This window comes from Haliotis asinina, chromosome 14 (assembly GCF_037392515.1).
Source record: "Haliotis asinina isolate JCU_RB_2024 chromosome 14, JCU_Hal_asi_v2, whole genome shotgun sequence".
NCBI classification, from domain to species: Eukaryota; Metazoa; Mollusca; class Gastropoda; order Lepetellida; family Haliotidae; genus Haliotis; species Haliotis asinina.
In genome coordinates this window covers 1,142,160-1,168,660 of record NC_090293.1, presented here as the reverse complement: position 1 = coordinate 1,168,660, position 26,501 = coordinate 1,142,160, and the positions used below count along the sequence as shown (strand labels likewise).

Here is a 26,501-nt window from a genome sequence, read left to right as displayed (position 1 = left end):
TACAATGACATCTGTCAACCAAGAGAGTGAGTCTGACCACTTGATCCCATTAGTTGCCTCGTATGACAAGCATGGATAACTGAAGATCAATTCTAACCCAGTCTTGTGTATTGTGGAATAAAGATCTTGTTCAAGAATGCATAAATAAAATTAAATGTTTCTCTGGCACATTTTTCCAATAGGACTTTGTTATCTGAGAGAATAAAGTGACTATGAAGGAACACATTGTTTTCCCTCAGAAATATATCTTGGAAAGTTTAGCACATGTTAATGAGTTGTAGATTCAGTCACACACTCATTCTTATAGTGGACAAATGAATGATCAGGACAGAGGAATGTCATAATTTCTTTTCACATGACAATACAAAATTGTTATGTGTACAAATAAAAGTGACATGCCCATGTCTGAGAAACATTTCACATTTTTTTATTCAGTATAAAATTGTTAGCCACAAGTTGATCACAAAACAACAAAGCATTAGAAAAAAATATCTTTAATAAATAAAATGTTGTACACATCACAATGTCATGAGCCTGATGAGTAGTGACACCACATGGACGTTGAGACTGTTCCCAAGACTCCGATACTTCTGGATCCTTGACAGTTCACTCGGTAACTCTGGACAAAAGAAAAGCCAAGCTGTACAAGTGACTGGGGGGTGTACGTATGCAACAGAACATACAATGGTCTTAAACTTACCGATGAGCTCAACCAACACTGTGAAGACAAACACTACCAACACTGTCAAGACAAACACTACCAACACTGTCCAGACAAACACCACTATCTTCAAGTTAAAAAAAGGTACCTCTTGAAAGCAAATTTTCTTAAAATAATCATTGTTGTATTCACTTCCCCTCAACCTACTAAGCTAAGCTTATGACAATTTGAGAATGAGGTCAACTTGAAAACTTTACTAAATTGTTTTATTGCCAAGATCACTGAAGCCAGGACTGAGAACTCTGGAGCAACAGGTCACTTTGACCTGGCCACATATTCGTCAGGTTACTCTTGATGCATGTAAGGACAGAAGAGTTGTCTCCCTTTATTCCATACTAGTTACTCTGCACTTCATGCAAGCAGGCCATTGTGCACTTACTTTCAGTAGTTCTGAGACACTTTCTATCACTAAATAATTCTTGCAGGCAGATCAACTTCAGATGCATTTCTATTTAACATATGACTTACGATCTTTAATATACTTCTGACAAAATGAAATCTCCCACAGCATAATTAGACTTTGTGGGATAAGAATTTATCAATGAAGCCCAGAAAAGAAAGACAAGAAAACAAATAAAGAAAACAAAACCACTAAGTATTTTGGTTTTTTGTAAACTTGCAATTTGCCCTTCATAACCATTACCAAATTGTACCCACCAAACTGTGCAGGGAAACACAGTAGATTGGCAATCTCCTGGGGTGTGAAGTATCGTAACTGTAAATCTCGAAGGAGAGCTAGTTCTTCTTCTCCCAGTAGAGGACGCTCTGGCAGATCAACAACCCGGGATTTTAACTTGCTGACAGCTTCAACAGCCTAGATGTGATAAAATTACACTTATGTAGAGTATGGGGAGTACAGGATGTGCTGGGTGTATTGGATGTACAGGATGTGTTGTGTGTATAGGGTGTACAGGATGTGCTGGGTGTATTGGATGTACAGGATGTGTTGTGTGTATAGGGTGTACAGGATGTGCTGGGTGTATTGGATGTACAGGATGTGTTGTGTGTATAGGGTGTACAGGATGTGCTGGGTGTATAGGGTGTACAGGATGTGCTGGGTATATTGGATGTACAGGATGTGTTGTGTGTATAGGGTGTACAGGATGTGCTGGGTGTATTGGATGTACAGGATGTGTTGTGTGTATAGGGTGTACAGGATGTGCTGGGTGTATTGGATGTACAGGATGTGTTGTGTGTATAGGGTGTACAGGATGTGCTGGGTATATTGGATGTACAGGATGTGTTGTGTGTATAGGGTGTACAGGATGTGCTGGGTGTATTGGATGTACAGGATGTGTTGTGTGTATAGTGTCTTCAGGGTGTGTTGTGTGTAGCGGGTGTACAGGATGTGCTGGGTGTATGGGGTGTACAGGACGTGTTGTGTGTATGGGGTGTACAGGAGGTGCTGTCTGTAGGGGGAGTACAGGATGTGTTGTGTGTATAGGGTGTACGGGATCTGCTGGGTGTGTTGGATGTACAGGATGTCTTGTGTGTATGGGGTGTACTGGATGTGTTGTGTGTATGGGGTGTACAGGATGTGCTATCTGTGCATATCTAGTATAGCCACCTACAGACGTCACAGAGTGTGACAATTTATACAGGAAATGGTTACTACTAACAGACATTTATAAGGATATATATATATACACAGGTATGTAGAAGGAAAGCTCAACATTTTACACTTCTGCTGGCTTATCTTACTGGCTGAATGCGACCTACATATTTATCAACATTTACAGGACAGATGTGACAACCTTCAGCAGGTGGGGTCTTGCTACACATATGTTCAAGGTCAGTGAAGTGACGTGATTATCCTTTCATCAAACTTCCATGTACTTTCATTACAAGAGGTCAAATGCAATACATGAATTTATCATCATGCATTAACAAAGCAGATCCGACAACCTCCAATGTATTCAGGGCCAGCGATGTGACACAGATGAGATTACTTTCTCAACAAACTTCCATTTATCTTGTCGTTCTACGATCAGTTTGGTCAAATCTGTACTCACAAACATATGAAAGTATTGCTTACATTAACATTGCTTGTCATCTGGACAATTGAGCCGGCGCCTTCTACAAAATGGCCATACCTAAAACAGAAAATATTGGATAACAGCACATCACACCTGCACCTGACATCCCCTTGCAGTGACTGGTGATATCATGCCTTCACTCGATGATATCATGCCTGCACCCGATGATATCCTGCCTGCACCTGACATCACCTTGAAGTGAATGGCGATCTCATGCCAGTACATGATGACATGATGCCTGCACTGACGTCACCTTGCAGGGACTGGCAATATCATGCTTTCTGGTGATGCCACCTTGCAGTGGCTGGCGATATCATGCCTGCACCTGACTTCATATTTATAAAGCTATCCCATCTCACGGTATGCACTTCTGTCTCTTGATTTGACACTGAGTGGAACGATGTAACCTTTTCTATCTTTAGGCTTCTCTTGACCATCCACCCAACACTCTGTACTATACTCATTATACAACAGCTTCCCAACTCTATTGCAAGGCATGCAACACATGTCCCCCACTAACCATGTGACTACCTACAAATCATCATGCTCTTGGAGCCACCAAGATATCCATGACATCTGCGTAGCAGTGAGGATTGCAGGAGATCAATGACCACGAGGAACCATCTCCTATCTGCGTTGTTGGCCTATAGATAGCTAGGGTGCAAGGACGAAAGGACCAAACTGGTGCACGCCTTGAACATCTTTGACCATGTGGGTCACGTAGGTAGTGGGAAGAGAAGACCGTCTCTTATCATCAGGAGCATCCCTCCATAATGGAATGAAGGGAGCAGTTGCTGTGAAGAACCATCGTAGAAGTGTTACTTCGGTGCAGCAAATGGGTTCTGGTCGGTGAATGAGTTCTACTTGGTGAATGAGTTCAGCCTGAAGGAAAAGTACAGCTTAGTGAATGAATTCAGTTTGGCGAAAGGGTTCGGCTCCATGAGTGAGTTCAGGTCGGTGGATGAGTTCAGCTTGGTGAATGAGTTCAGCTCTGCGAACCAATTCGGTGCAGTGCATTAGTATGTATTGCTGATTGAGTCAGGTTTGGTGAGTGCCTCCGTTTCTTGCGCTGAGTGTCATCCGCTATAACATCTGTTGAGTGGGAAACTACAAGTAATGAGCGAAAAGATCCTGTTTAGCCATAAAGGATTAGCTACAACTACAACTCGTACAACTCGTACAACTCGTACAACTCAGAAGTAGCAGAAGATGATGGAGACAGACTATGAGCAGGATGCAAACCCAGCAAGTTGCATAAATCTTCAGAGAGGTAAAATCCAATGAAGCTTGCAAAAATTCTTCATCGTTCAACAATGGAAAATGAGAATGCTGTGCAGATAACACTGAGCATTTGAATTTACCCTTCTTGCTGGGACTAGGGCCTTCAATTGCCACAAAATGATGAGCCCAATCAGTGAAATGACAAGCACAGGCCTTTGTATAGAGGCTAAATTCTTCTAAGGTAAGGTGTTTACACTTCAAACATCTATATTCCTATTTGCACTGACCCACACAATCGACAAACAAGGTATGTGGATCAGCAGAAAACACAAAGTTACAACGTGTACACATTTTCCTCTTCTTTTTTTCAGCTTTTCCAATGCTGATGAGAAATAACACACATCCACATTATTGCACAACAAGAAATAGAAGGATGATTTGAAGATAGTCACATGGATGGTTGGGGACGTATATTGCATGCCTTGCAAGAGAGCTGGGATGCTGTCTTATAAAGCTAGACCAATTTTATTTCTTGTTTCACAGATTTTTGTCCTCTGAAAACCTAAAGACAGGTGGGAAAAAACAAAAATTCGAATCAAAGTAACATTCCCTCTAAATACTCAATGTATTTTACTTTTGGCAATTTATGAAGTGAATTTGGGTAAAAACAAATAAGCTAAAAAGTATTTTCTTGTGATTTTTATCCAATAAAAACATTAGGATTGTATTTTTGGAGCGGGAAAATCAATTTTGTATTTTTTCTTAGTCTTGAAAAAATACGGCCTGTGGATCCGTAAAGCAAGAACTAAAATTGGTCTGGCCTAATGAGGACAGTACAAAGTGTTGGGCAGGTGTACCAGAGAGGTATGCTAGAGAGAGAAAAATTTACATTATTCCACTTAAGTGTCGAAACAAGTGATAGAAGTGCATACCAGGAAATAGGATAAGTTCATATTCATATGGTGAAAAGTTTTGCATTTCAAATCACATTAAATGATGTTCATTCAGAACACAACATAACATACCTCCTGGTGAAGCAAGCTGACTTCTTCAACGACGGCTGGACAATGTCCATGATCACAAAGCGAGTGAGCTCCTTATCATCCAGCAAAAAGTCCTGGAAATATTCACATGGCTGTGTCTCTAGAAAGTGTTTCAGTCTCTGACAGCCCCTATACTCCTGATGAGTTTCATCAGCAACTTGTCGCAAATTTTCTCCTGCTTCCGCCAGAGTCCTTTCACTTGCATCACAAACATCACCATTCTGTGTGGGAGTTGACCGGTCACGTGACTGGTCACATGAAGGCTGGTTGTAAGTCAGCCAATGAGAAGCCTCTTTAGGTAAGTCCTCAAGAATGGATTCTGAAGTTGGAAATGAAAATCCATTCGGTGCGAGTGTGGCTATGAGATAGTATCGCAGTCGACAGTTTGGGACGCCCATCTGAAGGGGAGTCAGCAAGAACTCCTGAAACATAATTCACATATATAACAACAATAACACAGTCAATGAGGATAGTTCAAGTCCACGTCCGTTGTACAGGTGAAGTTGATTGACACCACTGTCGGCAATATTCCTGCTTTATCATGGTAACTAGTCACATCAAAATAGCTGGACAAAACATTCAGTGACCTCATCAATCAGTCCTCATCTCATTATCACAAAACTCCCCATACTACTATGGCTGCTCAGTGAGTTATCCTTGAAAGTAAATCAGCATCACTGAATATTTAAATGTGTAATCTGTAAGCAAATAACAAAGAGATTGGGTTCCAGTTACACTTTACACAACAACTTCAAGTTATTCCTGTATATTTTAGAACATACTGTTCCATAATTTATGGTATTAACAAGCACATCTCACTACACATGTACCTTGAATCCTAGTTGTCTATCACAGAGAGGGAGAGACAGAGAGAGACAGAGACTATGCTGCTTTTAGCACTATTCCAGCAAAACCATGGCATGGGACACCAGAAATGGGCTTCACACATAGTAACCATGTGGGGATTCAAACTTGGGTCTTCAACGTGACGAGTGAACGCTTTAACCATTAGGCCATCCCCACTGCCCCACTTACATTCATGGGGTGACAGGGTAGTACAGTGGAAAAAGCCTTCATTCACAACACCCTAAGTCTCAATTTGATTCCCCAACTGGGTACAGTTAGTGAAGCTATTTATTGTGTTCCTGGACACGGCTAGGATTTTGCAAACAACAACTGAAACTACTGACATACTTACTCACTCACTCACACATCATTCCTCTGCACCATCTGAGATGCACTATGCTTCATGAAACTCACTGAACTGAACTGTTATGTTTTGGGTGAGTGAGGATGGTTTTACTCGGATTTCTAGCAATATTCAATCAACAACACGGCAGGGGCAAAGCAATACTTCATGAATTTGATTCACAGGAATAACATACCTAACATAACTGTGAAATCAGAGAGCGAAGCCTCCCAGAGATGAACCAGTACCTGATAGTGGTAGCTGCACTGCGTCAATGTTGTCATCAGTCGCTGCCTCGCCTCCGATGTCTCAAACCCCTTGACATTCTCAACCAGAATGTATCGAGGCTTTTTCTTCACTCTAGACAAAACAATAATATCTATTGTATAACCATATCATTTAAATAAAACAATCAATATCCATATACCCTCTACATGAAACAATATCTCCATATCCTGTACATGAAACAACATCTCCATATCCTGTACATGAAATAAACAATATCTCCCTATTCTGTACATGAAACAATATCTCCATATCCTGTACATGAAACAACATCTCCATATCCTGTACATGAAACAATATCTCCATATCCTGTACATGAAACAATATCTCCATATCCTGTACATGAAACATCTCCATATCCTGTACATGAAACAAACAATATCTCCCTATTCTGTACATGAAACAAACAATATCTCCCTATTCTGTACCTGAAACAAACAATATCTCCCTATTCTGTACATGAAACAAACAATATCTCCCTATTCTGTACATGAAACAAACAATATCTCCCTATTCTGTACATGAAACAAACAATATCTCCCTATTCTGTACATGAAACAAACAATATCTCCCTATTCTGTACATGAAACAAACAATATCTCCCTATTCTGTACATGAATCAACATGATCAATATTTGTATATCCCTTACAAGAGTGAGTCAGGTTAATGTTAAGCTGCACTCAGCAATATTCCAGCCATATGGCGGAGATCTATAAAAAATCGAGTCTGGACCAGACAATCCAGTGATCAACAACATGCACATTGATCTGCACAATTGGGAGCCGATAACATGTGTCAACCAAGTCAGCGAGTCTGACCACCCGATCCCATTAGTCGCCTCTTACGACAAGCATAGTCGCCTTTTATGGCAAGCATGGGTTGCTGAAGGCCTATTCTACCCCGGGACCTTCACGGGTCTCCTTTACAAGAAACAAACCATATATGCATATGCTTTTCGAGGAACTAACCCTATTTCCATATCCTTTACAAGAAACTACATGAGACAAACAATATCTCCATATCCTTTACAAGAAGCTAACAATATCTCCACTGACAACTGTCTAAACTGACTGCCCAGACTATGCAGACTGTCATGACCTTTAGACATTTTATATCAGACATATATCTAGAATCCACCTACACTGAGATAAGATGGAGCACATGTATGAAGGACTTGGTCCTGATGTCCTCCACATCCCGCTTCTTCCCCATCCGTGTGAACGGCTGACATGGCGGACTCATCAATACAGCATCAATGTCCCAAGATTCAAACTGTGCAGCTGTCAGTTTCTGAAGAAATCAAAGCGTTCTATGAAGAACAGAATAATTTGAGTGAATGTTGCTGCATGCCAACAAAAAGCCAAGTAAAACCCAAGAACCCAGAAAGGTCATGTCTGGACCAGACAAACCAATGATTGAACGTATCCAAGCACAAGGAGAAGTGTCCTTGTATATTTGGCAGCTACACTTGCCTATCACCTGAATGATGTGAAAGACCTTCTTTGTACACAAGTTACATATGTACCAAATGCATTAAGATTTGTGTACAAGAGAGCAAATCAAAGTATGAATCCTCAAAATTAGGTACGAGTCGGACGAGAGTTTCAACCATTTTCAGTGTGTATTAATCCCCATGGGAGTGATTATTTAAAATTCCTCTGATACACAGTGATATAGGCCTGAGGGTAATGTACTCTAGGCGGAGATTTCAATCTGAAGTCCGATGGATATTCCTCTTCTTTGGGTAATTTAACTTTTTTTCACTTGGATTCAGTATCTAAACATATCTCCAGAAAAACTCTTGATGTTACGTGGTGTAAGAGGTGCTGTTATGTAAATTGCATCAGACAGAGACCACATACCTATCAGGTTTTTAGGTTTCATGAACTGTATGCCATCATCATTAACTGTTAATACAGACCACAATATCGACAATGATTATCTGTCTCCCAGATACAACCAGCGTAACTTTCATTCAGATGCACAGAGTCAGACTGAACAGCTACTTTTACATACATCAATGCTGGAGGGCAGAAGTTCAACATGAGGGAAGTTGTGTCTGTAGATCTGATTTGCAGTGGTGTTGATGTCAATGGCAGCAACAACTTCAAAGGACAGACCGCTTTCTGAAATGTATGAGGAAGATGTAGAAAATACATGTATTCATATCAGCATTTCTGATATTAATTCACAAAATAGTAAATTTCTCCCTCCCCTCTGCCTTTTTGAATGGCAGTGTAGCAGCCATATTTGACCCACAAACCTTCTGATTCGATGTCAGGCACCTTATCCAATTTCCAAAGACGTCAAGCTAACAAGGAAATGATGACACCTGTGGGATGATGCCTTATTTATGTTCTGTATATGTTATGCCAATATGCTATTGTGCAATTTTATTGAACACAGACATCTACCATAGCCTTGAGAGTTAATCATGTTAATCATACACAGCTTGAGTCATTCTGTTCTACTAAATGGTATCATTTTTTTGTTTGTTCACAATAACCGTTTATCATTAAAAGAAAATACAGATCGTTCAGTAAATGTTGGATTACCAATTCAAGTCGTGAGTGATATCTATGTCAACTATGGAGGACAAATCTGGTTAGATATTTTACTTGTCTTTGAAATACCTTTAATTTCATTAAAAAGCATTCTTGCGTAATAATAACGGTAGCTGAAGGATAGTTCCACGCCTCAATTCCTTCCCCATAAATCTTAGGTGAAGAATATTGCTTCATATTATAAATATTGCAAAGATTAGATCTATAATCACAAATATGTTTGCATAGATTGTGTTGCATGATTTCCTCGCTTTTTGTCACTTCTAAAATTATTGCCCATATCTTGGGGCAGTTTGAATGCTGTATTTAAGAGAACAAACATGTATCATATTTGTGCTTCTGATGTTTTATTATTTTTCACCTTAATTCCAAAGATATTGAACTTGAACATGTTTACTCAAACATTGATCTGGATGAAAAAAGTGGGTGTGGCTGGTTGAAATCACGAAATGGCTGTATTTTCTGTTTCACTCAACTTATTTCCAAAACGTAAAGTGTTTTGCTTTTGTGAGGCATAATACAGGAAGAAATATTAATTTAGTCGTTTTAGAAAATGGCCTAGACATGTCATCTATTAAGACACAGTTTAGTTCACAGATAAATTTATTTCAGCAGCATTTCAGTTCTGTTTTCTCTGTTTCCTTTAAAGATAAGTACATATATCCTGCTTTAGAGCTGAAGTGGTTTAAGCAGAGACCGTATACCGGTATATGGTCTCTGGTTTAAGTATTTACCAGCTGCTGTCAAACTTGACGATGTCAGTTGTCACGAAAACGGGGGACGACATGATATGTCTTGAATTGTTTGAAAAGAGCTAAACGAACACAAGTCATACATTCAATATCACATACGTCTTAATATTTCTATGATTACTATAACGTAAGCCCCGGCAACCTTTAAGAGCCCAGTGCATGCCTCCAATCCCGCTGTATAGTTCTAGCACACGAACTTTCGTGGAGGCTGCCATCTTGGATAGTGACGTCACGACACCCTGACCAAGTAGGTCCACCAGCTGCTGACGCTGTGCTTCTCATCCACACATCTCTTCTTTTGTTTAAAAAAATGAAACACAAGATACTTATGTTACATATAGATACATCTTGCAAAATATCATTGTCACCGGTTAAATGAATATGGGAAATCTATGAATAAAAGACTGTCACTAATCTGGAAAGAAAAAATAATAATGAATATCAGTAATTTGTATATTTCTTTTAAACTCTTTATCTTTTGTATACTTTACCCAACAGAAAATGACGAAGTCCTTTTGAATGTACAGATGTGATTTTGTAGTCAAGTCGCGAAAAAGCATCCTCTTTTGTGCAATGACGTCTTATATCCTGACGCATATATGACGTAAAGAAATTATTGAAAAATAGTATTATATGTTGAGTATTGCAAGAGAAGGATATTTGACTAAATTTACCAAATATCGTGTTTATAACAAGTTTTGTATTGATATTTCTGTGAGTTAAACTGACAATTTTACCAGGGATGAAACACACAGCTTTACGGATTACAACTTTTTGTTTATTACGTTGAGCGACGTTTCGATGTAGATTCTTACATCGTTTCCTAGCTAATGTGAATACGCCCAACATATGTCATATTTGGGATTTCACTTTCTTAGTAAGGTACAAATTCTAGTACTTTTTTGGTTGAGTCCCATTCGGGATTCGAACCTGCACCCTCAGAGTCACCCAAATATGACATATGTAGCATTTGACCACATTCTAAATGGCACCGTGTAATGAATACAACCAAATAGAGAGAAGTTTATATACATGGTATGTTGTGACAAACAGCGGATTAACATTGACAACTGCATGTGATAGAGTAAACAAGTGGTACATAATAGGAAGAGGCCAGTAGGGAACTAAGACAACAAAGAGGACTAGTGATGAAGACAATGACGAGTGGGATTAAGCAGTAACAACAAGCAGACACAATGCTTAGATAGTCTATGGTTTGATTAGTTCTTCATAGGCCGATGGTATGTAGTATCCTTGGTCTCTATTGATCAAAGGCTTGTGGCGGCGGATTTCGAAGGCTTCCAACAGTTTCCATTTTGTGAAGTCCTGTTTTTGGGCTGACAGGACTTCGAATTCGTCGAACTTGATTCCATGAGTGGGGAATTTCGGTTGATGGTCTGAGAGGGCCAATGTGCGGTATGCCTTGGCTGTAGATGATTTGTGTTCTTTTATGCGGATGTCAACGGGGCGCTAAGTTTCACCGAGGTCTTTCACAACAAACCAAGTATATAAGCTTCTCTCTGTTTGGTTGTGTTCACATTTAGCTTAAAAACGATGAAAGAATCTACATCGAAACGTCGCTGAACGTAATAAACAAGAAGTTGTAATCCATAAAGCTGTATGTTTCATTTTTGACTCACCAACTTCTAGAATTCCCATTAAACAAGTAATTGATTTAAACATATTTTTATTTCAAAATGTGATGAAATCTGATAGGCGAACAAGCTAAGAAGCTTACATAACGCCGCTCCAGTACATTAAAGTGTTCCAACAGGTGGACATATAGTTTAAGTAGTTCGACGACAAAGATCAATAGTAGGACCAAATAACATACAACTGTTGGTAGGTGTTGGTTATGCCTAGTATCCAAGTCAGTTGCTGCAGAAGATCGTGTTACATGTAGCTTCTCTTACATTCAATATATATGTATAGATCATAATCACTGAAAACGGTTACTTTTTTAATGAAGTGGTGTAATGAGTTGAGAATATCACTTTTTATTACGTTATTCAATGCACCATTGCCGTGCAAAGTTGTTTTAACATCATACCCTTGAGTATAAAAATACATAGTTGACCTTAGATTCGTATAGTTCTGACAATTAAAGAGATAGTGGCGAACGTCTTCGTTATCATGACTGCATGAACACTTGGATGTTTCCGACATGTGCGGCTTATATCTGTCCGCGTTTAGATCACTACAGCCGAGCTTGAGGCGACAGTGGATGATTTGACAGAATCTCGTTCCAGCGCTCAAATAAAAGTAGTTATGAGTTTCTGTTCGGTTTATGAATTGACTGAGGGAAACAGCATTAACAAATCCACCAGGCAATGAATTCCCCGACATAATCGCACTTGGTAAAAATGATTGTGAATATCTTTGTGTTCTACAGTTAATAGTTTGAATAGAAGTACTATTCCTAAGATTATTGTTGCTTTGTTCAAATACTCTTCCTGGTACAAAGTTGTTCAAATAATCTGGAGTCAGACAGTTATACATTTTATAGAAAGTTATGAGCTTAGAGCGGTGTCGTCTTTCTTTCAGTGTACTATAACTGGTTTCCCTGTATAGTTTATCATGACTTGTGCCACGAACCGCGCCGCATATGGATCTTAAGGCGTCTAAATGCAAGTTCTCCAGTAAGTTTGCCTGTTCAATCGTACAGTTATCCCCGACATGACTGCAGTAATAAAAAAGTGGTAACATAAAGGAATTATATAAGGTGTTTAGAGTTTTCCGAGATAAACGGTATTTCAAACTTCTCAGACAGTTGATTATTGGACTAATGTTCTTTATCATGTCGTCTATATGAACTTTCCAAGAACAATCACTTTGAAGTGTAATACCTAGATGTTTATGGTTGTCAACTTCTTTAATAACTTCGCCATTCAGTAATAAGTGGGGCCTGACATAATTTTGCGTTTTTCGAGTGAATGTTATACTCTCAGTCTTACTAGGATTGAAACGAACTTGCCACTTTTTAGCCCAATCAGAAATTTTGGCCAAATCTCTGTTTAAAGTTGCGGCTGCTGTGACTGGGTCATCTATTATCGTATATATCGATGTATCATCTGCAAAGAGGCGAATGTTGCTATCTATACCGTCAACAAAGTCATTAATGTAGATGATAAACAGAAGCGGACCTAAAACGGAACCTTTAGGAACACAAGCTTCCACTGTTTTGATATCTGAACTGTAACCATTTATTACCACTTTCTGCATTCTGCTTTCTAGATAACTTTCAAACCATTCTAAGAGCGTACCCCATATACCGTAAGCCTGAAGTTTATCAATAATGCCCTGGTGCCAAACTCTGTCAAAGGCTTTGCTAATGTCACAAAATACAGCTCTAATTTCCTTTTCTTGGTCTACTGCACCAGCGATGAAGTTATACAGATGCGGTAGCTGATTTACTGTAGAATCGCCAGGCATAAATCCAGATTGTAAGCTTGACAGAGTATTGTTATCTCAGAAGAAGTTAAAGACATGTTTAAAAACGCATTTTTCATACACTTTAGCGACACAGCTAGTTAGCGCAACAGGCCTATAATTTGAACACACGTGTTCATCACCTTTCTTATGAAGCGGTGTTACAGAGACTAATTTCCAAGATGAAGGGAAAGTTTTATTACGAATGGAGAGGTTAAACAACTTAGTCTAACGAGAGTTTAATTTTAACACAATATTTCCAATACCATCGGGCCCCGTGGCTTTAGCTGTGTCTACGCTCAACAGAATATCTCGAACATCTCCATTACTTATTGCAACTAATGACAAAGCATTACCGATTTCGCACGGTTTGATATCAGGCAGATTGGTGTTAGGATCAGCAACTTGCGATTGCTCTGAGAAAAACGAGTAATTCTACCAGATATAAAAGTGTTCTGTGATACATACAGTTAATGTTTCCTCTATGTATTTTCCGACAGCCTGTATCTTTTTGAAAGTCATGGTGAGTTTATTTACTTTCCACATGGTGTGTCTCGTGTTTGACAGTTAAACGATGCCATTTCCGAGTGCCGTGTCAGCCATCATCAGATATGAACTACTTCAGCGTTGATGGAAGAGTTAATGGACATCACACATGTCCTTTCACACCACAGACCGTAGCAGAGGAAAACTGTTCATTCATAATTGTGCTTCATATAAGGGTAACGCTATTTTAGATGCCCGCACACTCCAGCGCAGCGATGACATAACATACTATGTTAGCTCGTCGCATGGAACTCTGGGTAGGAGAGTGAGAAGCCCGAGGTCAGCCGTGAAAGACCGATTATAGCTAAAACGATTAGAAGTTTAAATTAAATAACAATAAAAACAACGGCATCGGTTTAGAAGCATTTACTACTAACAACAAACGGTGGAGGTCACTGACACACCTTTTATTAATATAGACACGTCAAGAACAACACAGGTGACGTCACTATGGAGAGTGACGACATTCGACCTTGACCTTTGCCCATACTACCAGCCGCCATTGTTTTCAGTGCTCAACAACGTTCGGCTTCAAGTCGATATTTTCATTGCTGTATGTGGTAATGGTACTGTTGTTATGGTTAACACAGGCAAGAAAGAGCAGAATGGCACAGGTACATGTGACGAATGTGAGTCAGATATATCGTAAATAATGAACCCAAGTTCAAATGAGCCATAGGTGATTGAACTTCAACAGCTGAGCTACATATGACGTCACCTAACATCGGGCTTGATAATGGCCCGTCGTCAGGCATTTTGCGGGCATTATCAAGTTACAGTGGCCCGCATATTTCTGATAACGTGCTCATTCCTAATAATTCTATCCATTTTAGCTATAACAGGAGATATCGCTTGTGTGAGATCATATGATATCTCCAAGGACATTACCGTTTTGACAGTAGATTTTGTACAATGCCCTAACAATGCTATTACGCCACGAACGTGATGACGTCACAATGCTATGACACAGCTGCACGGCAAGTCTAATTGTAGTACAGTGTTGAGAGATGTACATTTTCCCTTGAAAACTAATGGAGAGTGATTTTGTATATGATAAATAGAATCTCACCTTTGTGTCTACTGATATTAGTTATATACAATTTTTACAAGTCGGGATGCGAGATACTGAAGTGTGGAGACGTGACGTAACAAAATGCACAGTTTGATGTTAGCATCGACATCAACTGTCGATGAGCAGCCGTCTCTGTGTAAATATGTTACATCAGTATTAGGGCTGTGGTTTGAGACAGACAGTGGTTTGAGACAGACCGTCATGCCCAGATGCCCAACTACAGTTCGAAATAACCACCAGCCTACCGATGCTAGCTAGCAAATAGAATCAAGGTAGCCCAGCTTGCTGGTGTAAACTTTAAGTCTGTGAACAATTCTCTTCAAGGCCTTTTTTTCATTCTAAAATTCCTACGTCTTTTAGTATTTTTCGTTTTGTTTTCAAGCCGACACTTCTGAGCTTATTGAAACTACACACGAAGCTGAAATCCCTGCCCGTTTCCAAGACGCGTCGTCATAGAAGTGTTAAGAAATAAACACCAAAAGAAAACTGCCGACGCATCCTTCATCATTTGCAAATGGTGTCATGGTGTCGTTTACATCCTGAGTGACAAGTATGTTTAACTAGATTGTCTCTGTTCGAATAGTTAAACCTGAAATTTGCGCTAAATCATCTGGTCCTGTCAATTTGTAACGTTGATATTTAACTTTAAAGCTTATGAAAGAAATAATAAATGACTACTTTTGAGAGTTTTGTATCTTTATTTAGTTTGGTTAGTATCTTTCAGAACTTCCTAGCCCGCTTTGCTAGTGATTCTGAAAAATTATTTCATACACTGTGCCCAGCCCCACTGAAGCTTCCCCCAGCCCTGCCAAAACAGCTTTGTCTGCCCTTACTGTCCAGCTTCAGTTCAATGGCAACATTATTTCGCACTTATTTATAATCCCCCAAATCACTGGAATTTAACAGTCACGACTAGCTGATAACGCCACAAGTTCATCTAGTACCCCCAGCAGATCCACTCTCTTATCGGCGGACTAGCTGTGGGTGTCTTATCTATCAGCAATCTTCATTAAGTCAGGGACGCTCAACAACTACTCAGTCACTGTTCGCTTCACTGACATAAGAAGCCAGACTAGTATAACGGCACCCGATTCATTTATTTAGGTTTTCTAACATTTGACACGATCAATAACTACTGTAACGTCGTGACACGTGTAAACGGGAAGACATTGCGTAATGGCCGCCGTGAATCTGGTCACTGAACAACCAGATAATTGTTATTTATGGTTATACCTATACCCCTGGAAAACGGATGAGATCAATAAAATTACCATGATAAACCTAGTGTTTCTTTCAACACAATTTATCACAGCATGATCTCACGCTATCATGGTTCGATGACACAAAGTCACGAGATTAATTACGCGATGTACGACGTGCAGGAAACCAGCTTTATCCCGAAATTATGATACATTGTAAAACTGATAGTAAAATTGCTCTCCTTACTCAGGGACGTTATTTAATGTTAGCAGAATTCTACACACACGCACATGAAACATGTTTTTCGCTTTCCCCACTTCACGAACAGTGATATCCAGGGGTAAGATTCGTATATGCTGAAATATAGACAATAGTTTTCCTTACACAATAGTCTTCCGAGGTGATTATAACGTTATTTCAAGATGATTGCCGATGTGACTTTAAATTTTAACTAAATCACTATTTCAAGATGGAATGCAACAGTTCACGGAGGAGTCATTATAGTGACTGGCTGACACATGCATGCACACAGGTAAAGAGCTATAAATGTGCAGGTGAGTCACATAAAGAAGTGAGTATCAAGAGAGTATGATATCAAACTTGGTCCAATTAACATATGTACACGCGGCCTCTTCTGTGAAATGTTATAGGCAGGTGTTAAAAACACTTCAGTTTCACACAACTGCTCCGACAATTGTGAACCTACCCGAAGCTTTCCGTTGCTTCCCAGGAACACTTTATACAGGAATAACAATTCAAACCAAAGCTACACACCCGTTCTGGTTTTATAAAGGTACACAGACGGAATTCCGATTTGAAGTTGATATCTTTTCTCTAAAGGGACGGCTGTCGGTGGTGATCGTTAATTTCAATCTGGATACCCAGCCCATCTTACGGACGGTTGTCAGCTTCGGCTAGCAGTTGTGTCACTGTTTCCATTAGCAGTGCTGTTTTGTTTTATACGGCCACAACAATTCGCAGTAATGTGTACTGATTTGTAAACCTTCTCCATTTTGAACTGCAACTGCTCATTGTACATGTCTTTGTTTTCTACTGGTTGATACCGAAATGATTTCACTTACAGATTTCGGGTAAATTTATACAGACCACAGTCTGTCTCAAACAAGGCTCAGACTCGCACTGCAGCCATGTGGGAGGTCGAACTAGGGTTTTCAATGTGGCGAGTGGGGGCTTTTACCACTGGCACTAGACTGCCCCACAGCACTTCCTGACCTAGGGACGTCATTTGGGGGGGGGGGGGGGGGGGGGGGGTAACGATGATCCTCCTGACGTAAATCAGCTGTCTGTCGTTGGCTAACAACATTAGCAACGTGGTGGGATGAGTGCTCCTAACTCAATCATGCCAGACGCTCGTCTGAGCACTACCATCATGTATTATATAACTATTGTCTGCAGTAACAACTTCCCTCCCATAACATACACATAATAGTGAGAGGCAGGAGAGGATGACTTACTCTAAAACGATGGTTGATGGTTACCCAGAGTCACACATGAACTCCTTCATATATAAAACTATATCATTACAGTGGGGGAATTAAAGATTGACATCTCAAGTTCCATCCATACTCTTAAGAGTGAGTTAAATTTGCAGTCATTTTGGCAATATTTCAGCCTCAAACATACTTTCAGGAAGACAGTATTTTGCATCAGTGCTGAAATAAGAACATAAAAGTGGTATTGCTTAAAAAGTTTATTTCCGTATGTTTGTGATCACTGGAGAATAATGATTTACAGTATGGCCACTGCATAAAATGTACAACGTATGATACAGACAATCTAGCTGACAACACTGCTGACACACAGACAGACAGACAGACATGGAGAAATGGCCAACAGGACACTGGTCAACATTATGCAAAGCTGGCAAATCACAATACCATTACCATGGGAACTGTACACAAACAGTGGTGTAGAAAACAGTATGTTACAAAGAAAGTGACCTGATCAAGTGGTTGGAGCGTGCTTCTGACACTTGGGTTACTACTGGTTACCATTTAAACATTACCAGTTTGCAAAAAATACTTCACAGTGACATGCACCTAAAAAACTCCAGCATTACAAATTAAGTTTGGAATCAGCCTGGTATACAGTATACAGGATACAAGACTATTTACGTTTCAGAACAGAAGTCAATCTTGACAAGACAAATTGCACACATCAAACTGCCGCCAGTTCATATTAAACAGTACTTAATACATCAACACCAAAATTGATGGATGACTTCAGTGGAGTTCATCCATGAAATCCGTACCAGGGGCAAAATGGAAACAATAATTTCTTAAGTTCTTGTGTACTCTGGTAGAGTACTGTTTTCTTCACAACCACAAGTGAATACCACACCAGCCACAGACCATTTCGGCTGTAAGGGTTATCAGTGTGAAAGTGTTGCCAAGATACTTAGATGAGAACATTTAAATAGGTCAACCCAATCTTCCGTTACACTCTGAAACACTCAAACCATGAAGAGGCAATGGCCACAAGCTCTCAGCTACATCATAAAAAGTGAGCTGGGATTGATTATCTTTTGTTTAAATTGCTCTGTAATATGACTGTCCATCAGCTCAGTGTGGGAGGATAGATTACAGCAAACCTGGACCAGGACATTCACCAACATGGGGACCCCCTGAACAAAATGGTGTTGACAAACTTAAGATCATGATCAGAGCAAATCTGGAATTCTGACATGGTTAAGGGACACAACTCTATACTATGAAATGAAGCACTGTAGGTGACTATGACCACCACGTCCCTATTAGGCACCTTAACAATAGTTTTCATTTTATAATATGAGAACAATCATGGGTAGATGTCAGTTTGGTGTGTGCAAGTAGACGCATTAAAGAAATGTTATAGAACTAAAGATTGGAGTCCAATTTGTGCAGATACAACCGTCCAAAACAATTACTGCAGGCAATGCTCCCTTCCCAGGTACCTTAACTCTGCTTTTGTGGCAGCTTACCTCATTCTGTCACAAAACACTGTATTTTGTTTTTAATGAAAGGAAATCCAAGTGACTTGAGACATTACAAAATGTAATCAAAAGAATATCACTGTATAATGTGACTTAGACAGATTAAGTGGGTGCTGTCAGCTAAGGGAGGCAACTGTGGACACCGTCTTTGACTCTCCATTAGGAGATTCAAATAATTATATACTCAACACAAATAAAACAGAAGAAAGTTTTAAGCAACAACTTTCTGAAAATACAGTGACCAACGCTACTTTCTAAGAAACAAAAAGTTTGTCTGTTTAAAATAAGAACTAAAGTTTTCACAAATAAAAATGAATAAGGCAACTTATGATGATGGATGGTTTTTCCTATACAAAACAAATACACAACATTCAGGTTCATCCATACACTAAAATAAACCATTAGAGTGTTCTTAGTTTCTATTTTGAGAAAGTTTGAAAAGTTGACAAAACTGACTGGCTATGTACAAAAGGGGAGGTAATACTGTGTATGTGTGAATGACTGACCTCTGACAAGAAACAACATACTCTGAGACTCTAAAGCCATCAAACACATCAATTCTTGACATTGCAAACATACCATCATCTGCTTGTTTTTTTTTCGGTGTTGCCATAACTGATATTACCACACTGCCAACACATCAGAGGAGGTAATACATATCATGCCAATCTGAATGTGATTGATCTCTCACTAGGGGAGACAATCCATGTCTCGCCAATCTGAGGAAAGTGATGGGACAAAAATACTTATGACTATGTACATACCACAATGTAAGGCGCGGTCAGCAGGGCACAGTAATCAGGCATTTGAGCGACAATGACATAAGGCATAATCAGCTACAAGATACAAGTTTTTACCTCACTTTAATAAAGCAAAAATCATCAAATACAAGGATGCAAAAGTACAAGAAGAAGATCCTGTAGTAATTCATATTATTATTCCAACAGTCACAAATTGTCAGATCAGTCATATCGCATGATCCTGTCACACCCAAGGGGTACAATTCTGCACAGTAAACTGTTTCCTGCAGACAACTAAAGCATCCGTCTGTAAAAAGTAAACTAGCATGATGCCAGTAGACTGATGTTATGTCATGTTTCCATATGTATATATCTCACTTCAAATGCCTGTTCACATCCTGTCCACCAGCACACACTGTTCTGTGCGTGATGACCTCACATGGAAAGTTCACAAGAAGGAACTAGAAGCTAACAGTCCTACCTAAGTCCAAAGCCAGGCTATATAATGCACAGTAAGCCAGGCAATATAACACACAAAACAAGGATAAATAGATGTGCAGACCCACAGAGATCAGTTATTCACTTGAAGCATATCTAACAGGGCATATTAAATATGCAGAACATGTTTGGTCAGAAACAGTGGCAGGCAAATAATTACAAGCTGGACCAGGTGTGTCTAATGAGCTGGGCTATAAAAATCTTCCAAAGAACATATACTATACTATTTGTAAACATTACTTCCATTTTGGGTTTAAACAATAAAAAAATACTTGATTCCGATTTGCATCCAAAATATATTTTTCTCAGTAAGTGCCACTCCTTATGATGAAATTAATGTGAAAATATTCTACTACTATGTCTTGATCAACCAACACAACTGTACAGGTCTAATGGCGACACAAATTACTGGACAGGTAACTGGGGAATCCCAATGACAGATGTGTCGGTATGCATGACCACAAGGAGACTTCACAACTGTTACATGATTCATGACAAGTCATTTTATTGCTCTGTGAAGGACCTGAGCTCACCTTTGCTTCAAGTTCAGTTTTATTCCACTAAATACATCCAACTGTATAAGTTAATCAGAAGTGTAATGATAAACAACACATATTGTTGGAACTGCTTCATGCATAGCCACGGTCAGTCATATTATTTGTGCAGCAGTCAGCACTTAAACCTTCAACACATCAAAGTTCAGGGCTTATGGCACTCTGCTGTATGTGGGTGGATGTCAGTGGCAGGTGCTTGATGGACTGTGGACTTGGTTTCTCGGTTTAGGATGGTATGGGAATATATGGGTGATGATCTGAGCTTGTCTGATATGAGGAACAAGGAAAGGATAAGGACGTGGGGAGTGTAGGAAGGGGTGGGTAGGGGTTGGGAACAAGGGTGTGTGTCTGTGTGGCTACTGCTGGTGGGAAAGGGGCTGTCAAAGTTGTGGGTCGAGACAATGAGTTTATCCTGCATATAGCAATATTCCATTGATGTTATGAATGGGGACAGTAGAAATGGGCTTCACATATTGCACCCATTTTTAAAATTTAAGTGGGGTCTTTGGCTTGGTGAATAAAGGTATCAGCTAGGCTACCCTACCACACCCAAACTTGTGGTAAGAAGTAGGCAGGGTGTGGAGGTGTGCTGTGTTGGGCTTGTACGGTTGGAGATACGGCTCAGTCAGTGAACAGCATGTGAGCTCAACTGGCAATATTTTAATCTGCCGCCAATAATACATGTAAGTGTGTGACAATATGGGTTCATGGATAATGCCCACATTTGGGACTTGATCTGTTATGTGTAATGAGCAAACACTTACCTACAGGGCTAACCTGCTCTTCCAGGGAGGTAATCAGACAGATAGAAGATGTTGGAGTGAGGGGAAGGTGTGAACTAATGTATTAAGGGTTGACCACAATATGGAATGATACTTCATAATAAGAACAGGAACAGAAAACCATGCAGAACTGAAGACGTCTGAGATATGTTGGCCTTGCACTGAATACGAGGTGTGTGGAGGATGGGGGCGAGTCAAAGAATGGGGTGTATGAAAGACAGTGTTTGGGTGGTTGGGGGACAGATGGGTTGGGTTAGAGGCAGTGGAGGACAGGCTTGGGTCAAGAACAGCAGGGACAAGTCTGTTACCTTGCAGCACCATTACAACCATGACACTTACTTATAGTCACAAGTCATTTGATTGAAACGGCCCCAGACTAAAGTCCCAAAATCTTTACAAATTACACCTTTACAAAATAATCAAATATGTGGTGGGTTTTGACAGATTCTGATTTTGTGTAAAAGTATAAAAAATACTTTATACATCAGTGCACAACCTTGCGTACAAAAATAAAGGTGACTGGTCACAGTGTTTGAGCACTTGGCGAGGACATTTCCTCATACACATGACATGCATTACACTGTTCAGGAAAGCTCCAGCCCTATACAGACTACCAAAACTCTAGACTCATCTTAATATAAAGCCACTGTAAGATAATTCTGTGGCAAACTGTTCAACGCAAACTGTTACCTCACTTCTCAGTATCCACAATGTTTGAGCCTTCCCATTCCGAGGAGGACATACTATTAAAAACACTGAACAGACTCATGCATAGACGTATTGTTGTTTTCTTTGGTTTGTTTCACCTCTGTTCACAGGAAATGTTCAGAATTCACTGTCAACATTTCACAGGAAGTGTTCACAAATTTAACTGTAATCACTTCACAGGAAATGTTTACAACTGTCATCACTTCACAGGAAGTGTCTACAATTCAACTGTCAACAATCGACAGGAGGAGTTCACAGCTCAACTGTTAACACTTTACAAGAAGTGTTTACAATTCAACTGTCAACAATCAACACGAGGTGTTCACAGTTCAACTGTTAACACTTTACAAGAAGTGTTGACAATTCCACTGTCATCACTTCATAGGAAATGTTCACAATTCAGCTGTCAACACTTTGCTCCTTCTGCTGTGGATACCTACGTCCAAACTGTGATGTCGCCACAAGTTACTCCACTGACTGGTTCTGGTGAGCAGGCAGCCATTACATACATACCAGACAATGTTATCTTCACACACAGAAGAGTATCATGTCACTTCATCGCCTCACAAAATGCTAACATCAGAAGTATGTTGCAACTAGATGGAGGAAAGTAGAGCACACAGAACCTGTTGAGTACCGACAACACTACAATCAATACTATGTTGTCATCTGTGAAGGCCCTTATGATGCTGGGGTGTCGTACACTGACAGAACTACTTGAAGGAGGAACTCCTCTCTCTTATCCCATGCATTATAATTATATGCATGTACATGTAAAGTCTGGGGTACTAAAATAGGGTGTATTTCTTCAAAACATCTATACAAAATGTATTGTGCTCTGAATGTAGTGAGAGATATTTTCATAGCAGGACAAACCATCTTGTGTCACTGTTATACAGAAACATATGCCTCAATATATAACTGTTTTGAAAAACAGCTTTTTTTAAGCAGTATGCATCAATATCTGAGTACTTTTCTCAACATAGGGTGTCTTTTCAGTTCCTCTCTCAGACATTGTAGCCAAGGTGGTTTTCAAACAGTGTGTCTGTTTTCAGTAGATGTCTAGATAATGGCGGCTCTCAAACATTGTGCGAGGGGTGAGTATCGCTACCATTTACCAGTGAGGCTAAACTCTGAACAAGTTTGCGTGCAGTTTGCCACACTTGCCACTTTGAGATGCCTGTCTCACGTCACTGCTTTTGTATCTGTGCTTCATCATGGCTCAGATAATTTATAAGACAAGAAATAAAATGGTCTGGACAATAAAATACTATATCCTGAGTTGCAGGTGTGTCACTATGGTAACTAGTTTCAGCACCACTTTCCCACAGGTACAGACATGTCTTCTACATGGCAGTCTACCATCAGCGGCAGACTGATCACTGGCCAGAGAGTTAAACATGATAATTATGTAATAATGAACAACATTCATGAATATTGTTAAAGTTGAGAATACATCGTGACACACTTCTGTACAACTAACCAACCAAAACAATAATGAAATATGTTAATTGTGTTAAACGAAGACAATCTGCTGCAACTAGAACTGATTGACTGCCTGTCATACCGACAATGATCACAAAAATAAGTAGCGATTGAAAGAAATCAGGACAAATTTGGTAGTAAAGAGAAAATGTTTAATATTTAAAACAAAGTGAACAAATGTGACATTATATTTTGGGGTCAATGCCCAAACACCTTGTCAGGGTCCTATATAGTCAATTGAGCACTAAAAAGGGACATAACTCTTACAGAAACCCTATAAGAGATACTTAACATGCCCTTGATGTATGTCAACAACAGGGCTTCTGGATTAAAAAAACATTTCATATTACACATGAATTATTTTGATTATCCACATCTACCTATCTTATAATACACTGATCATAGCTACAGAGTCTATTGGCTCAAAGCTTGTATTCCCTACAGTATTTACATTTGTAAACAGGCGTGGAGGTATATATATTATACAATATAAGCATAACATGAGAAATTACAAATAACATAATTTCATCAATTCAGAAAATTAACAAGTCAAAACTGGGTTAATGATAAACCCAGAAAAACAACTCATTCACTGGAATTACTCAAATTTTACCATTAATTATTGATTTTCTTCCAACAGAAGTCTGTACATGACACAGGTAAGTTGTTAAAACAAATGACTGATGCCACAGAAGGCTTATTCATGGTGAGGGCCTGGCTACTGTACTACATATATATCTTTTTCTATGTCTTGATAACATATTCTTTTTATTGTCATTTTGTCATCGAAACATTTTGAACACTTTTGTTTCCTCTGGACTTATTTCAAGTACAAATACACAATTTCCTTAGTTCCAGTGAAACTGAATGATCAAATTCATGAAACCCAGAACCAAAACCTCTTATCTCTTCAACCTAATGCAGATTAACAGTTGACTAATGAAATCATTAAAGAACAACTCTTGTCACCAGCAAGAGTTGTCTCCCTTTGACACATTCATTGAGACGTCGCTACAAATGGACACACTGGCTTGACACATGGGCCATGAGAGTGTCCAGGTGCTAGCATGGTATCCGTGCTACATACTGGTTCCACTGTTTCTTGGTGTGTGGTGACAAGTTGTCTCTGGTTGGTGTTAATACTGGGTGTCCAGTAGATACCCCTCTGTACAGATTATCTACAGGAGAGTTCACTGATTTAGCCTCTCCAGGTCTTCGGGTGATAAAAATCGGACATGTGTAAACGGGAATATTCCAGTTCTTCCGTTCACCTCCCCCTCCCACTGTCCGTTAACGTTCATCGCTGTGACCGTGATTATCTCCCCTTTCTGAAATAGACATAAATGTTTAACAGTGGGTCAATGGACATTGAGAATGAAGTTTAGCTCCTGCGCCCATGTGCGGAATGAATCCAGGTTGTCTCATGAGACAGTCATACACACAAGACTGACCAATCACAACTATCAATATACAGTTCTAAGTGCCACCTTCCACACAAGACTGACCAATCACAACAATCAATAGACAGTTCAAAATGGCACCCTCCACACAAATACAACAAGCAGACGACTCATTCAGCAGTCACCCAACATGATTAGAAACTTCACAAACTGTGATCAATTGATTCCAGCTTCAGAGCATAAGCACAGAACATTGGCCTCTGAACAGCATATAGCTTGGTCGTGCAAAAGTGTTTAAATTTAGAGACACATCAGCAATAGTGCAGCTGAGTCAAATAAATAATAAATGAGGGCTATAAGAACCAGTTTTCAGTACTTCAAATTGACAACAAAGTACATGTTAAAACAGTGATTGGGAAGACTAAACAAAACCTGACATAAAAGTGAGTGACTGAGTAAATTTAGTTTTATGTCACACTCAATTACACAATAATCCAGCTATATGGAGGCAGTCAGTAAATAATTGAGTCTGGACCAGACATTCCACTGATCAACAGCATGAGTATTGATCTGCACAATTTGGAACTGATGATATGTCAGCGAGTCTGACCACCCGATCCCATAAGTTGCCTTGTACAATAAATATTGTCGATTGTTGTGGCAAGCATGGGTTGCTAAAGACCTACCACAGACCTTCGTGGGTCACTGAGATGAAAGGAATGAAAGCAAACAGAAGGACCACCAACAATCCCGTGGAAGTAAATACAGTTTGACTTCTGTAACTGTGGAAGTGAGGCTGAGAAACCAAGGATCACAATGAGGGCATTGCTTCTACTAAACATCATCAGATATATAAATATCCAATAATGAGTAATAAAATAATAATCATCAGATCCTGGCACGCCTAGGGAAAAAAACTCTGGGAAATGATGGGGGCCTTACATAAGTCAACCTACCAATAGCTTCAGCTGGGTTTTGTCGTAAGCATTGGGTATCCGCTGGGTGATCACAGTAGCCTTTGCTGGCAGGGTTACCTGGGAACAAGCAAGCAGGAATCAGAACATATACAAGATATTCACCTCTCACGTACACAACATGTATCTGTATTTATCTCAGGCAGGCAATATTCCAGCCATGTGGCGGAAGTCTGTAAACGTTCGATTCTGGATCAGACAAACTAGTGATCAACAGCGTGAGCACTGATAAACACAAATGTGATATGATGACAACTAAGCCTGAATATCGGATGCCATTAGTTGCCTCTTACAACAAGCATGTGTCAC

The 26,501-nt window shown here is 39.6% G+C and overlaps 2 protein-coding genes across 2 annotated transcripts in view; both read right to left on the bottom strand.

The window, feature by feature from the left end:
• Positions 1-478: 478 nt before the first annotated feature.
• Positions 479-10,050, bottom strand: LOC137261230 (tRNA (cytosine(38)-C(5))-methyltransferase-like). The gene is made up of 8 exons (XM_067798941.1): positions 9,955-10,050; positions 8,513-8,622; positions 7,638-7,786; positions 6,459-6,570; positions 5,004-5,443; positions 2,757-2,814; positions 1,379-1,535; positions 479-619 (listed from the first exon to the last, which is right to left on the bottom strand). The coding sequence occupies exons 1-8, from the start codon at positions 10,025-10,027 to the stop codon at positions 519-521; spliced, it is 1,200 nt and encodes a 399-aa protein (XP_067655042.1). The 5' UTR covers positions 10,028-10,050; the 3' UTR covers positions 479-518.
• Positions 10,051-17,755: 7,705 nt separating this feature from the next.
• Positions 17,756-26,501, bottom strand: part of LOC137260951 (adapter molecule Crk-like) — a 29,420-nt gene continuing 20,674 nt past the window's right edge. The window contains exons 7-8 of the mRNA XM_067798525.1: positions 26,175-26,252; positions 17,756-25,146 (exon numbers count right to left, since the gene is read on the bottom strand). Coding sequence (XP_067654626.1) covers positions 25,009-25,146; positions 26,175-26,252 — 216 coding nt within the window. The 3' untranslated portion in view covers positions 17,756-25,008. The remainder of the gene's footprint in view (positions 25,147-26,174; positions 26,253-26,501) is intronic.